The sequence below is a fragment of the Catharus ustulatus genome, chromosome 10, assembly GCF_009819885.2.
Source record: "Catharus ustulatus isolate bCatUst1 chromosome 10, bCatUst1.pri.v2, whole genome shotgun sequence".
NCBI classification, from domain to species: Eukaryota; Metazoa; Chordata; class Aves; order Passeriformes; family Turdidae; genus Catharus; species Catharus ustulatus.
Window position 1 is genome coordinate 24,796,017 of NC_046230.1, and position 12,644 is coordinate 24,808,660.

The 12,644-nt window shown below is 50.0% G+C and overlaps 1 protein-coding gene across 2 annotated transcripts in view; it reads right to left on the bottom strand.

Moving 5' to 3' along the window:
* The window catches only part of LOC117000654 (schwannomin-interacting protein 1), an 87,190-nt gene that overhangs the window by 12,295 nt on the left and 62,251 nt on the right, over nt 1–12,644 (bottom strand). Inside the window, exon 1 of one of the 2 annotated variants that reach the window (XM_033068514.2) lies at nt 10,766–10,893. The exons of the other annotated variant lie outside the window; for it this stretch is intronic. Coding sequence (XP_032924405.1) covers nt 10,766–10,795 — 30 coding nt within the window. The 5' untranslated portion in view covers nt 10,796–10,893. Of the gene's footprint in view, nt 1–10,765; nt 10,894–12,644 lie in introns of those variants that run through there. 2 annotated transcript variants of the gene reach the window in all.

A 12,644-nucleotide genomic window follows, 5' to 3' on the forward strand; every position in this document is an offset into this window, starting at 1 on the left:
ACACTGGGACACACTGGGACACCCAGCAGGAGCACTGGGACACACTGGGACACCCTGGGACACACTGGGACACACTGGGACACCCAGCAGGAGCACTGGGACACACTGGGACACACTGGGGCATACTGGGACATACTGGGACACACTGGGACACACTGGGACACCCTGGGACACACTGGGACACCCAGCAGCAGCCCAGGGACACACTGGGACACACTGGGACACACTGGGACACACTGGGACACACTGGGACACCCAGCAGCAGCCCTGGGACACACTGGGACACACTGGGACACACTGGGACACCCAGCAGGAACACTGGGACACCCTGGGACACCCAGCAGCAGCCCTGGGACACACTGGGACACACTGGGACACACTGGGACACACTGGGACACACTGGGACACACTGGGAACACACTGGGACATACAGGGACACATTGGGACACACTGGGACACACTGGGACACACTGGGACACACAGGGACACCCTGGGACACCCAGCAGCAGCCCAGGGACACCGGGCCAGGCCCCAGGGTTATTTTTGCCGGGCTCTGGCACTCCCAGCCCCAGGCCAGGGCTATATTTAAAATCCCAGAGGCCGAGTCTCATTTTATCTCTGCACAGCACAAGGGCTATTCTGGGATTTACAAACAACACAGAGCCACAGAAAATGTGCTTTTATCTCTTTGTTCTTCCCGGGGCAAACCCAAACTTTTTGAGCCACGTCACAAAACTCCTTAAAACTCCAGGTAGGAGAATTCCTTAGGAAATTTTTGCTGTTTTATTATCAGGGGAGAGTGGAAGAAGCAGGGAGGGTTTGCAAAGCCGGGATTCTCCCATCCCCAGCTCTGGGCAGCACACAGAGGTTCCTCTCTGTCCCTTTTTGTCCCTTTTTGTCCCTTTTTGTCCTTATTTACCTTTTTATAGGTGTCCCCGATGCCGTGCCCCATTCCATCCTCCCGCTCCCGGCTCATGTCCCCCGCTCCGGGCTGGCCTGGGGGTCCCGATCCCGCCGGGACATCTCCCAACCCGGGATGCTGCTCCTGCACCTCTCCTCTCCCGGATGAAAATTCCCTCGGTTTTCCCAAATAAAGGCAGGGAACAGGGGAGAGGCTCGGCGGGGCTGCGGAGCCGCGTCCTGCTGCTGCCAGCGCCGGATAAAAATAACCGGGAGCGGCTGGGAGAGGGCAGGGAAAATCCTGTCACAGCCACGGGGTCCGGGACAAAATCTGCGTGGTTTGTGTCAAAATCTCGGTGTCTGGTGACAAAATCTCCGTGGTTTGTATCAAAATCCGGGTGGTTTATGTCAAAATCCTGGTGATTTATGTCAAAATCCTCGCTGTCTGATGTCAAAATCTTGGTGTCTGGTGTCAAAATCTCGGTGATTTATGCAAAAAATCCTGGTGTCTTTTGCCAAAATCCCGGTGTCTGATGTCAAAATCTCAGTGATTTATGTCAAAATCCGGGTGATTTATATCAAAATCCTGGTGTCTGATGTCAAAAATCTCAGTGTCTGGTGTCAAAATCTCGGTGATTTGTATCAAAATCCGGGTGGTTTATGACAAAATCCTGGTGTCTGATCTAAAAATCTCGGTGTCTGATCTAAAAATCTTGGTGATTTATGTCAAAATCCCAGTGTCTGACATCAAAATCTCGGTGTCTGGTATCAAAATCCTTGTGTCTGATATCAAAAGCTCGGTGTCTGGTGTCACAATTCCAGTGTCTGATGTCACAATCCTGGTGTCTGATGTCAAAATTCCCATGTCTGATGTTAAAATCCTGGTGTCTGGAGTCAAGATCCCAGTGTCTGATATAAAAATCTCAGTGTCTGATACCAAAACCTCAGTGTCTGGTGTCACAATCCCAGTGTCTGATATCAAAATATCGGTGTCTGATGTCAAAATCTCGGTGATTTGTATCAAAATCCGGGTGGTTTATGTCAAAATCTCAGTGATTTATGTCAAAATCCTGGTGTCTGGTGTCAAAATCCCGATGTTTGATCTCAAAATCTCGGCGTCTGATATCAAAACCTCAGTGTCTGATGTCAAAATCTTGGTGATTTATGTTAAAATTCCGGTGATTTATGTCAAAATCCTGGTGTCTTTTGCCAAAATCCCGGTGTCTGATGTCAAAATCTCAGTGATTTATGTCAAAATCCTGGTGATTTATATCAAAATCCTGGTGTCTGATGTCAAAAATCTCAGTGATTTGTATCAAAATCTCGGTGATTTATGTCAAAATCCTGGTGTCTTTTGTCAAAATCCTGGTGTCTTTTGTCAAAATCCTGGTGTCTTTTGTCAAAATCTCGGTGTCTGGTGTCAAAATCTGGGTGATTTATATCAAAATCTTGGTGTCTGATGTCAAAATCTTGGTGATTTATGTCAAAATCCCAATGTCTGATATCAAAATCCTGGTGTCTGATGTCAAAATCCTGGCGTCTGGAGTCAAGATCCTGGTGTCTGGTATAAAAACTCAGTGTCTGATATCAAAATCTGTGTCTGATATCAAAATCCGGGTGATTTATGTCAAAACCCCGATGTCTGATCTCAAAATCTCGGTGTCTGATATTAAAATCTTGGTGATTTATGTCACAATCCTGGTGTCTGGTGTCAAAATCTCGGTATCTGACATCAAAATCCCGGTGATTTATGTCAAAATCTTGGTGTCTGGTATCAAAACCTCAGTGTCTGATGTCACAATCTCGGTGTCTGATATAAAAATCTCGGTGTCTGATGTCAAAATCCCAGCAATTTATGTAAACATTGTGGTGGCTGACGTCAAAATCCTGGTGATTGATGTCACAATCCCAGTGTCTGATGTTAAAATCTTGGTGATTTATGTCAAAATCTCAGTGTCTAATGTCAAGGTCCCGGTGTCTGATATCAAAATTCCTGTGTCTGATGCCAAAATCCTGGTGTCTGGTGTCAAAATCTCGGTGGTTTGTATCAAAATCCTGGTGTCTGATGCCAAAATCTTGGTAATTTATGTCAAAATCTTGGTGTCTGGTATCAAAATTCTGGTGTCTGATGTCAAAATCCTAGTGTCTCATGCCAAAATCTCAGTGATTGATGCCAAAATCTCAGTGTCTGATGTAAAAATCCCAGAGATTTATGTCCAAATCCTGGTGTCTGATATAAAATCTCACTGTCTGATATAAAAATCCCAATGTCTGATATCAAGATCCTGGTGTGTGATGTCACAATCCCGCTGATGTCAAAATCTTGATGATTTATGTCAAAATCTTGGTGTCTGATGTCAAAATTCTGGTGTCTGATAGAAAAATCTCAGTGTTTGGTATCAAAATCTCAGCATCTGATATCAAAATCCTGCTGCCTGATATTAAAATCCCAGTGATTTTTATGTCAAAATCCTGGTATCTGGTGTCAAAATCTCGGTGATTTATCTCAAAATCCCAGTGTCTGATGTCAAAATCTCGGTGTCTGATATCAAAATCCTGGCATCTGACATCCAAATCTTGGTGATTTATGTCAAAATCCCGGTGTTTGATGCCAAAATCCTGGTGTCTGAGGTCACAATCCTGCTGATGTCAAAATCTTGGTGGATTTATCTCAAAATCTCGGTGATTTATGTCAAAATCCTGGTGTCTGATATCAAAATCTCAGCGTCTGATATCAAAATCCTGCTGCCTGATGTCAAAATCCCGGTGATTTATGTCAAAATCTTGGTGATTTATGTCAAATCTCAGTGTCTGATGCCAAAATTGCAGTGTCTCACATCAAAATCTCGGTGTCTGATGAAAAATCTTGGTGATTGATGTCCAGGTCCCGGTGTCTGATATCAAAATTCCTTTGTCTGATACCAAAATCTTGGTGTCTGATGTGAAAATCCCAGCCTGGCAGCTCCTTCCTGGGGTTTTCTCCTTCCTGGGGTTTTCTCCCCATGAATTCCAGCTCTCATTCAGGGTTCTGATCCATCCCAGGAGTGGCAGCAATGGGAACCTCCTCATGGAATTTTTGCTCCATGTAAAACCCCCCACAGAGCTGTTCCCTGGCTAAATTGGGTGCAAAAAATCCCAAATTTCTTGGAATTAAGCAGCAGAGGCACCCAGCCTAACCTGTGGAGAGCCTGGGGATCCCCCAAAATTCCATCCCTGGCTCCTGGGGGGACTCACAGCTCCTGCCTGCAGCATTCCTGCCTGGAGATTTGGGTTTCCCAAGGCCACCAGTGACCCCATCCCACAGAAATCCCTCTCTCTGTGTATGCTCAGATCCCATCCCAGCAGGAAAGGTTTGTCTGGATCAGCTGCAGGGAGAGCCAGAGCTCGTGCTCAGGGCAGGAATTACATGGGAATTATGGAATTATGCCACAGTTTCTCCCCAAAATTGGCACAGCAGCGAGAAAAATCCTGATTTTGGTGCAACACAACTACAGAAAAATTATTTTAATTCCCTTGTGATGCTTAATGAGATATCCAAGCCATGCTGACGTCATTCCACACCAAATGCAAATTCCAGGTAAATTCCCAGCTCCAACAACACCCAAGTGAAACATCCCAGCACAAATCTACTCCAAGTTTTCAGGGCAAAACCAGCAATAGCAAATGTGCAATTCCATTCTTGTCCCTGGATGGTGATTTGCAACTGGAATTCCTAAATAAAACAAAGCCACTCTCTGGATATTTCCGTATTTTCAGTTCCCCTCTGACTCACTGTGTCCTTTCCTGCTGTGGCTAAATCCACTTCCTCTCCCAGCTGGGGATGGATCCTGGCTCAATAAATCCCAAATAAATAAATAAATCACAGCCCAGCCCCAGGGGAAGGGTGGCCAGGGCTGGGGATTGTGACAATCCTGCAGCACCCTGTCCCCATGTCCCCCCTGATTTGTGACAATCCTGCAGCACCCTGTCCTCACCCATGGGGGATGTCCCCACCAACCCCAAAAATAGAAATATCAATAAATATATCCCAGCCTTGCCAAGCAGATTTTAGGATATTTTGTCCTCCATCCCAGCTTTCACCTCTGCCCTCCTGGGATGCCCCAGGACTCTGAGCTGATCCCACTGAGCTGATCCAGGGAAATTCCTGCACCCAGGAGCCCTCCCAGGCCACAGGAAAACCCCAAAGCTGGCTCAGAATCCCTGGAACCAGGGCTGGGGGAACATTTGAGGCCCTGCTCCCTTGGGGTCAGCACCTCCCTGCAGGAAAAGGGAGGAAAATCCAATTTAAATCTGGGAGACCAAAAGGGAAATCAATTTTGGGATTCTCTCAGCACAGGGACCAAACCCTTTGGTGTTCAGCCCCTTCCCCACAGCCACCACTGTCCCTCTGCTTGGAATATCCCAAAAAATGGGAATGCAGATCCCACTCCCAGAGCCTGGTTTCCTTTTCCAGCAGGAAGGGAAGCTCAGAGCAGCAGAATCTGGAGCTGGGGGTCCCTGGGATGGGAGCACTGCTGGGATGGGCTTGGAAGTGTTGAAATCATCCCTGAGGCAGGTGAGGAAATAGGGCAGAAGGAGTTTGGGGTGCTTGGAACACTCCTCAGGGATAAAAGCAGCAGAATTCCCCTTTCCTGAGCACAATGCTGGAGTGAGTGGAGTCCCCCCCAGGGCTGGGCTGGGCTCCAGAGGGGAGGAATTCCCCCTTCCCTGCTGGGATCAGCTCCCAAACTCTGCTGGGTCCCCAGGGAGGGTGAGAACCTCCTGAATTCCAGCAGAGCTCAAGGAAAACCCTCCAAGCTTCCCAAGCTCCAAAATCAGACATGGAGCACTCAGGGGATTGAGGCAATTCCAGGATCTGGGAATCTCGAGCTGCCAGAACTATCAGGGAGAGATTTTTCACAAGAGGATGGGGTGAGAGGACAAGGAAATGGTTTTATACTGGGTGAGGGCAGGGCTGGGTGGGATTTTGGGATGGAATTCCTCCCTGGGAGGGTGGGAGGGGCTGGGATGGAATTCCCAGAGATGCTGTGGGTGCTTTGGATCCCTGGAAGTGCCCAAGGCCAGGCTGGAATTTGGGATTGGAAGAAACTGGGAGCTGTTCCTTCCCATGGAAATGGGTTTTAAGGTCTCTTTAAATCCAAATTATCCTGTGCTTCCATCCCACAAAACCTTGATTTTATTGCAAGTGTTGGAATGAACCTTCCCAGCACAAGGCACCTGCAAGTCCATAAATATTCCATAAAATTCCAGGGAAATTCCCCTCTCTGGTGATGCTTTCAGCACACCCCAAGTGCTTTCCCAGCACTTGGCAGAGCCTTTTTTTGGGATTTGTGTCTGAACAAGGCCCTGAGCTCCCTGACAAGGCTCAGTGTCACTGTCCTGGCTGTGGGGCAGTGGCACATTGCACATTCTCCAGCTTTTCCACCCTGCATTTCCATGGAATTTCAGCTTTTCCCCAAGGCCTGTCCCTATTTTGCCACCAGAATTTGCACTCACTTCAAAAAAAAAAAAAAAGAAAAAAAAAAAAAAAAGATGATGCCAGCTGATTTCTGGAGGCTCCAAACCCCTCCTGAGATCAAACCAAAGAAACCTCCTGAAGTCTGCAATTCTTTGAATTTCTTTAATGAGCATTTATTTTTTTGCATTGTGAATTTTGTGGATGGATTCTGTGGCTCACTGGGGTCCTGGGAGGGGTGGGGGGCAGCAGAAAACAGAAACAAAACAAAACAAAACAAAAATAAAATCAATCCCCACACCTGGACACATCCCCCCATCCCAGAAAAACCCAGCAGGCTCCACCCCACCCCCTGCCCCACCTCAGGGATGGTTTCTAATCAACAAAATCTCTTTTCTCCTCAGATCTCTTTTTTTTCTTTTTAATTTTCCTCGCACGTGTGGAGCCTGGAACCATCTCCAGAGCGACCCTGGTGCCAAAAACAACCACACAGAGCCAAATCCTGTTCCCAGGGGCAACTGGGAGGCTCTGAGTGCCCCTGAATTTAAATTTCAACCAGAAATTTAAAAATCCATGATTTGAATTCCCTGCTTTCAATCAGAAATTTAAAAATCCATTATTTGAATTCCCTGCTTTCAACCAGAAATTTAAAAATCCACGATTTGAATTCCCTGCTTTCAATCAGAAATTTAAAAATCCATGATTTGAATTCCCTGCTTTCAACCAGAAATTTAAAAATCCACAATTTGAATTCCCTGCTTTCAACCAGAAATTTAAAAATCCATTATTTGAATTCCCTGCTTTCAACTAGAAATTTAAAAATCCACGATTTGAATTCCCTGCTTTCAACCAGAAATTTAAAAATCCATTATTTGAATTCCCTGCTTTCAACCAGAAATTTAAAAAATCCACGATTTGAATTCCCTGCTTTCAACCAGAAATTTAAAAATCCACGATTTGAATTCCTTGCTTTCAACCAGAAATTTAAAAATCCACGATTTAGACACATCACTTGTACAGCAATGATAAAAACCATGGATTAAAGGAGGAAGAGGCTGTCAGAAAATACAGATTTACAAAGCAAACTGAAGGCCTGGCTGAGGCTGAGGGCCAGCACAGCCCAGTTGAAGCACACAGCAGAATAAAACCTTTATTTCTGGGCTAAAGCCTGGATTTGCACCCTGGATTTTTATCCCATGTGGGCTCAGGAGCTCACAAAGCATCACTCAGTGGGCACCAGCCAAGCTTTTCCTGGTCAGAGGGCAGCAGGAATTATGGAGCTCTAAAATAAATGTTTGATGTAGGGAAATAAATTGGAATAAACAAGAAAAGAAGCAGAATTAAGAGAGAAATCCATGGAATGGAGAGAGGCAGCACCCAGCCTGATTCCAGGAGGGAATGGTAGATGCTGGGGCATGGAAAATCCATCCTAAATTCAAATTATTCACCTGACTCAGCCACATCCAAACCCCAGCAGAGCCCAGGGCCACCTGCACTTCCCAGCCCAGGCTGCAGTGCTGGGAAATCGGGATTTGGGGCAGGGAATGGAACAGGACAGGAGAATCCTGCAGCTCCTCCATTCCCAGCTCCCTTCCTGCCATGGATTTGGTGGCCCAGCCACGACCTGGGCACGGCAGAATTTTTCTGCTGCAATTCTTCAAAACAAACCCCTTTTTTTTTTTTTTTTTTAAAGTTTTGCCAAGTGCTGACTCGTTCCTCTCTTTGATTTGACTCGTTCCTCTCTTTGATTTCTTTTTAGTCGCTTTAACAGCTCCCAAAAAAAAAATTTAAAAAAATGAAAAAGAAAAAAGGGGTGTGAGGAAGGAGCAGAGCAGATTAAACACTGGCACCCCCTCAACAAAATAATCCCACCACTACCATCCACAAAAGGATTAAAACTCTGGGGGTCACGGGCTTGGGAGGGGGCTCTTGATCTCTGGGAAGGTCTGGAAAGAGATTTAAATTATAAAGATGATTCCCTGGATGTGTTTTCTCCGGGATTTCCCTCTGATATTTAAAGGAACCAAGCCACAAACAAGCAGGGAGAGGCGGCAGCGCTGTCGCAGCAACACCCGGGGATTTTGGGCAGGTTTGTGCCGCAGCTCAGCACCTTCATCATCATCACATCATCACCATCATCACACCATCATCATCATCATCCCACCCCCCGGAGCTGCTTCCAGCCGGGAAACAATGGGCAACCTTTAACCCCTGCGTTCCTGAGTGTGCTGGGAAAACATCCGCTGCTCCCAAACAATGGCACCATTTATCCCGAGCAACAGGCAAATCAAAAGGCTGGGGGAAAAAAAAATTTAAAAAAACACGCAGGATTTTTTTTTTTTTTTTCAGATGAGGTTAAAAACGGAAATTCGCTTGCAGAATTGTTAGAGTGAAAACAGCCCGTGCAAAATCATTTCGGTTCCTCTCTGGGGTATTTTGTATCTGAGATATTTTGTTGGAAAACACGGCCTGAGGTTGGAATTAAACACGGGAACGGAGGAAAAACAAGGATGGGGAGCTGGGCTGGGCAAGGCCCTGCTCGCTGAGGCTCTGGGAATGTTTGGGAATTGGGATTTTCCAAACCAGCCCCGCTGCACGTAGGCAAAGGCATTTCTGAGCACCGCCTGCCAGAGGGACAGATGTTGGTGCATTTAATAATCCGCCGGTGCCATCGAGCCCCTGAAAGTGCTATCGAGTCCCTAAATGAGCTATCGAGATCCTAATTGTGCTATCGAGATCCTAAATGAGCCATCGAGTCCCTAAATGAGCTATCGAGATCCTAATTGTGCTATCGAGACCCTAATCGTGCAATGGAGCCCGTAATTGTGCAATGGAGCCCCTAATCGTGCTATGGAGACCCTAAATAAGCCATCGAGATCCTAATTGTGTCATCGAGACTCTAATCGTGCTATCGAGTCCCTAAATGAGCCATCGAGCCCCTAATCGTGATATCGAGTCCCTAATTGTGCCACCGAGACCCCAAATGAGCCATTGAGGCCCTAAAAGTGCTATCGAGTCCCTAATTGTGCCATCGAGCCCCTAATTGTGTCATCGAGTCCCTAATCGTGCTATCGAGACCTTAATTGTGCCATCGAGCCCCTAAAATTGCTATCGAGTCCCTAATCGTGCTATCGAGCCCCTAAATGAGCCATTGAGACCCTAATTGTGCTACGGAGTCCCTAATCGTGTTATTGAGCCACTAAAAGTGCCATCGAGCCCCTAAATGAGCCATCGAGTCCCCCGGGAGCCGCTTCCCTGCAGGTGCACCCACAGCACCCAGAGCACCCAGAGCACCCAGAGCACCCACAGCACCCAGAGCACCGAGAGCACCCATCCCCTCTCCGGAGGGAAATGAAGCCCCAGTCCCAGCTCATCCCCAGCGTCCCCCCGATGTTCCCCCGCAGGGATGGGGGGCCGGGGGTGCCCCTCACAATCCCCCATCCCCGAGCAGAGCCGCAGCCTGTGATTCACACCCTGCGCTCGCACTAACGTGGGAAGCGCAGGAAATGCTCCAAAAAATCCATCCTGCGCTGCGGCGGCTCCGGGGCTGCGATCCCCGGCTCTCCCCGCCCCAGGGAGAGCTTTATCCCGGCAGGAAGGCGGTGGGATGCAGGCACAGGGACAGCGGGATGTGGGCAGAGCATCCCGGCCCCGCTGCGCCTCCGAGCATCACATGGCGAGCACAAAAGCCCCGGGGCTGCTCTGCTTGCCGAGCCCTGGGGTGCTCGGAGCGAATCCCGGGGTGCTCGGAGCAAACCTCGGGGTGCTCGGAGCGATCACCGGGGGGCTCGGAGAAATCACCGGGGTGCTGGGAGCAAACCTCGGGGTGCTCGGAGCAAACCTCGGGATGCTTGGAGCGATCACCGAGGTGCTCGGGGCAATCACCGGGGTGCTGGGAGCGATCACTGGGGTGCTCGGAGCGATCCCCCGGATGTTCGACACGAATCCCGGGATGCTCGGAGCGAATCCTGGGATGCTCGGAGCGAATCCCGGGATGTTGGGAGCAAATCCCGGGATGCTCGGAGCGATCCCCCGGATGCTCGGAGCGATCCCCGCGATGCTCGGAGCGATCCCCGGGATGCTCGGAGCGATCCCCCGGATGCTCGGAGCAAATCCCGGGATGCTCGGAGCGATCTCCCGGATGTTCGGTGCCATCCCCGCGATGCTCGGAGCGATCCCCGCGATCCTCGGAGCGATCCCCCGGATGTTCGGAGTGATCCCCACAATGCTCGGAGCGATCCCCCGGATGCTCGGTGCCATCCCCGCGATGCTCGGTCCAAACCCGAAGCTGCGGCCCCGCGCTGCCGCAGCCCCAAGGGCGGCACAGACCGGGGCTGGCTCCGGCCGGGGATGGCCCGGGAGTGCCCGGAGCTGCTCGGGGCTGGGGGCCAGGCCGCGCTCGCCCCTTACCTGGTAGGAGCAATTTTCCTGGTGAACCATCTCGGTGCATCATCCGCCCCGCCGGCAGCGCCCGCAGCCGCCGCGGCCCCGGCGGGGGAGGAGGAGGAGGAGGATGGGGGAGGAGGATGGAGGGGAGGAGGAGGAGGATGAGGAGAAGGCAGCAGCAGGAGGAGGAGGAGGAGGAGGAGGAGGCAGCCCGGGAAGATGGATGCGGCCGCGCTGCTCCGCCTGCGCAGCCCCGGGAGCGCGGGGGGGCCGGGCCGGGGCCGCCTCCTCCCGCTCCGGGCTCCGGGCGGGGCCGCTGCGGCCGCGATCCTCTCCAGGAGGGGGGAAAAAAAATCCCTGAACCCCCCTGCACACGGGGAGGCTCCCCCAGCCCTGGTGATGCTGCAGGTCCGAACCTCCCGGACCCGCCCGGCCGGGGATGAAGCGCGGCCCCGGGGCACCCCAAAATCAAGCAGCCCTAAAAGAACAGCTCCAGACACCTTCCCTGTGCCTGCTGCCTCGGAAATGCCTCTGGGAGAGGCTGTGCCCTACATTCCCGGCTATTTTTACCTCGTGCAGCCGCGTTTGGGGCACGGGGGGCTCGGGGGAAGCCCCGGGGTGGGATCAGGGTTAATCCTGCACTGAAGGATGGGCTCAGCATGGGAAGGGCAGTGCTGGAGTCACATCTCTGGGAAGGTTCAGAAAAACGAGGGGGATGTGGTTCAGTGAGCACTTGGGGGTCTTCTCCAGCCTCAACACAAACCCCAACAGCCTCATTTCCAAGAGTCTGGTGACACACAAAAAAAGTCATTTTCCATCCTTGTTTTGGCTGGACACAGCTCATCCAAGGGGCACCAAAACACCCAGAGAGCCACAGCAGTGGGGTGACAGGCTGGGCTCACACCGTGCCCTGGGCAGGGAACAGAAATTCCCTCCCTTCCTTCAGCAAAGAGGGATTTATCCTGCTCCTAGGCCCAGCTGTTCAGGGATTCACATGACTGAAATCCAGCAACACTTGCTCAGGGCAGCTCGGATTTGATTCCCCCACACCAGATGTGCCTCTCAGAAAAAAAAAAATAAATTAAAAAAAAAAAAAGCCTTTGTGGGATCATCACCCTGCCCCAGCTTTCCCAGCTTCCCACCAGCACAGACAGGCTGCAGCAGCTGTGGGAGGATGGATGGAGAATCCCTGGGGTCCCTGTGCAGCTGGGGCACGGATGGAAAGAACCCCCAGCCCTCCTCCCCAGTGCTCTCTCTCCCCTGCAGCAGCAGAGCTTTCAAAAAAAACCCCAACAAAATAAAGACACTTCATTTAAAAAGAAAAAATTAATATATTCTGCATAAATTTTTAAGAGAGGGTGAAGTCATCCTTGGTTTTCCCTGAATCTGCAGAGAATCCCGTTCGAGCAGACACCAAAATAAAAATTCATCCAAATAAACCATCCCCACTCTGCAATTTGCTGCCTGACCTCGGCTTTGTTGGGAGGAGGATCTGTGGCAAGCTAAAAGTGGCTCCATGCATTACATAAACTCAAATTCCATTTATTCTGTGCATCACAGGAAAACTCCCCCTGACTCCAGTGGTGAAGGTGCCAAACTCCCCATTCCCAGGGATGGAGTGGATCCCCCCCAAGGAATCAACAGCTTTTCCCTTTGGAAAAATGATTCCAGAGAGAGTCACAGTCACACCTGATCCTCCCAGGAATCAACAGCTTTTCCTTTTGGAAAAATGATCCCAGAGAGAGCCATGATCACCTCTGATCCTCCCCAGGAATCAACAGCTTTTCCTTTTGGAAAAATGATCCCAGAGAGATTCAGTCACACTTGATCCCCCAAGGAATCAACAGCTTTTCCTTTTGGAAAAATGATCCCAGAGAGAGTCACAATCACCTCTGATCCCCCA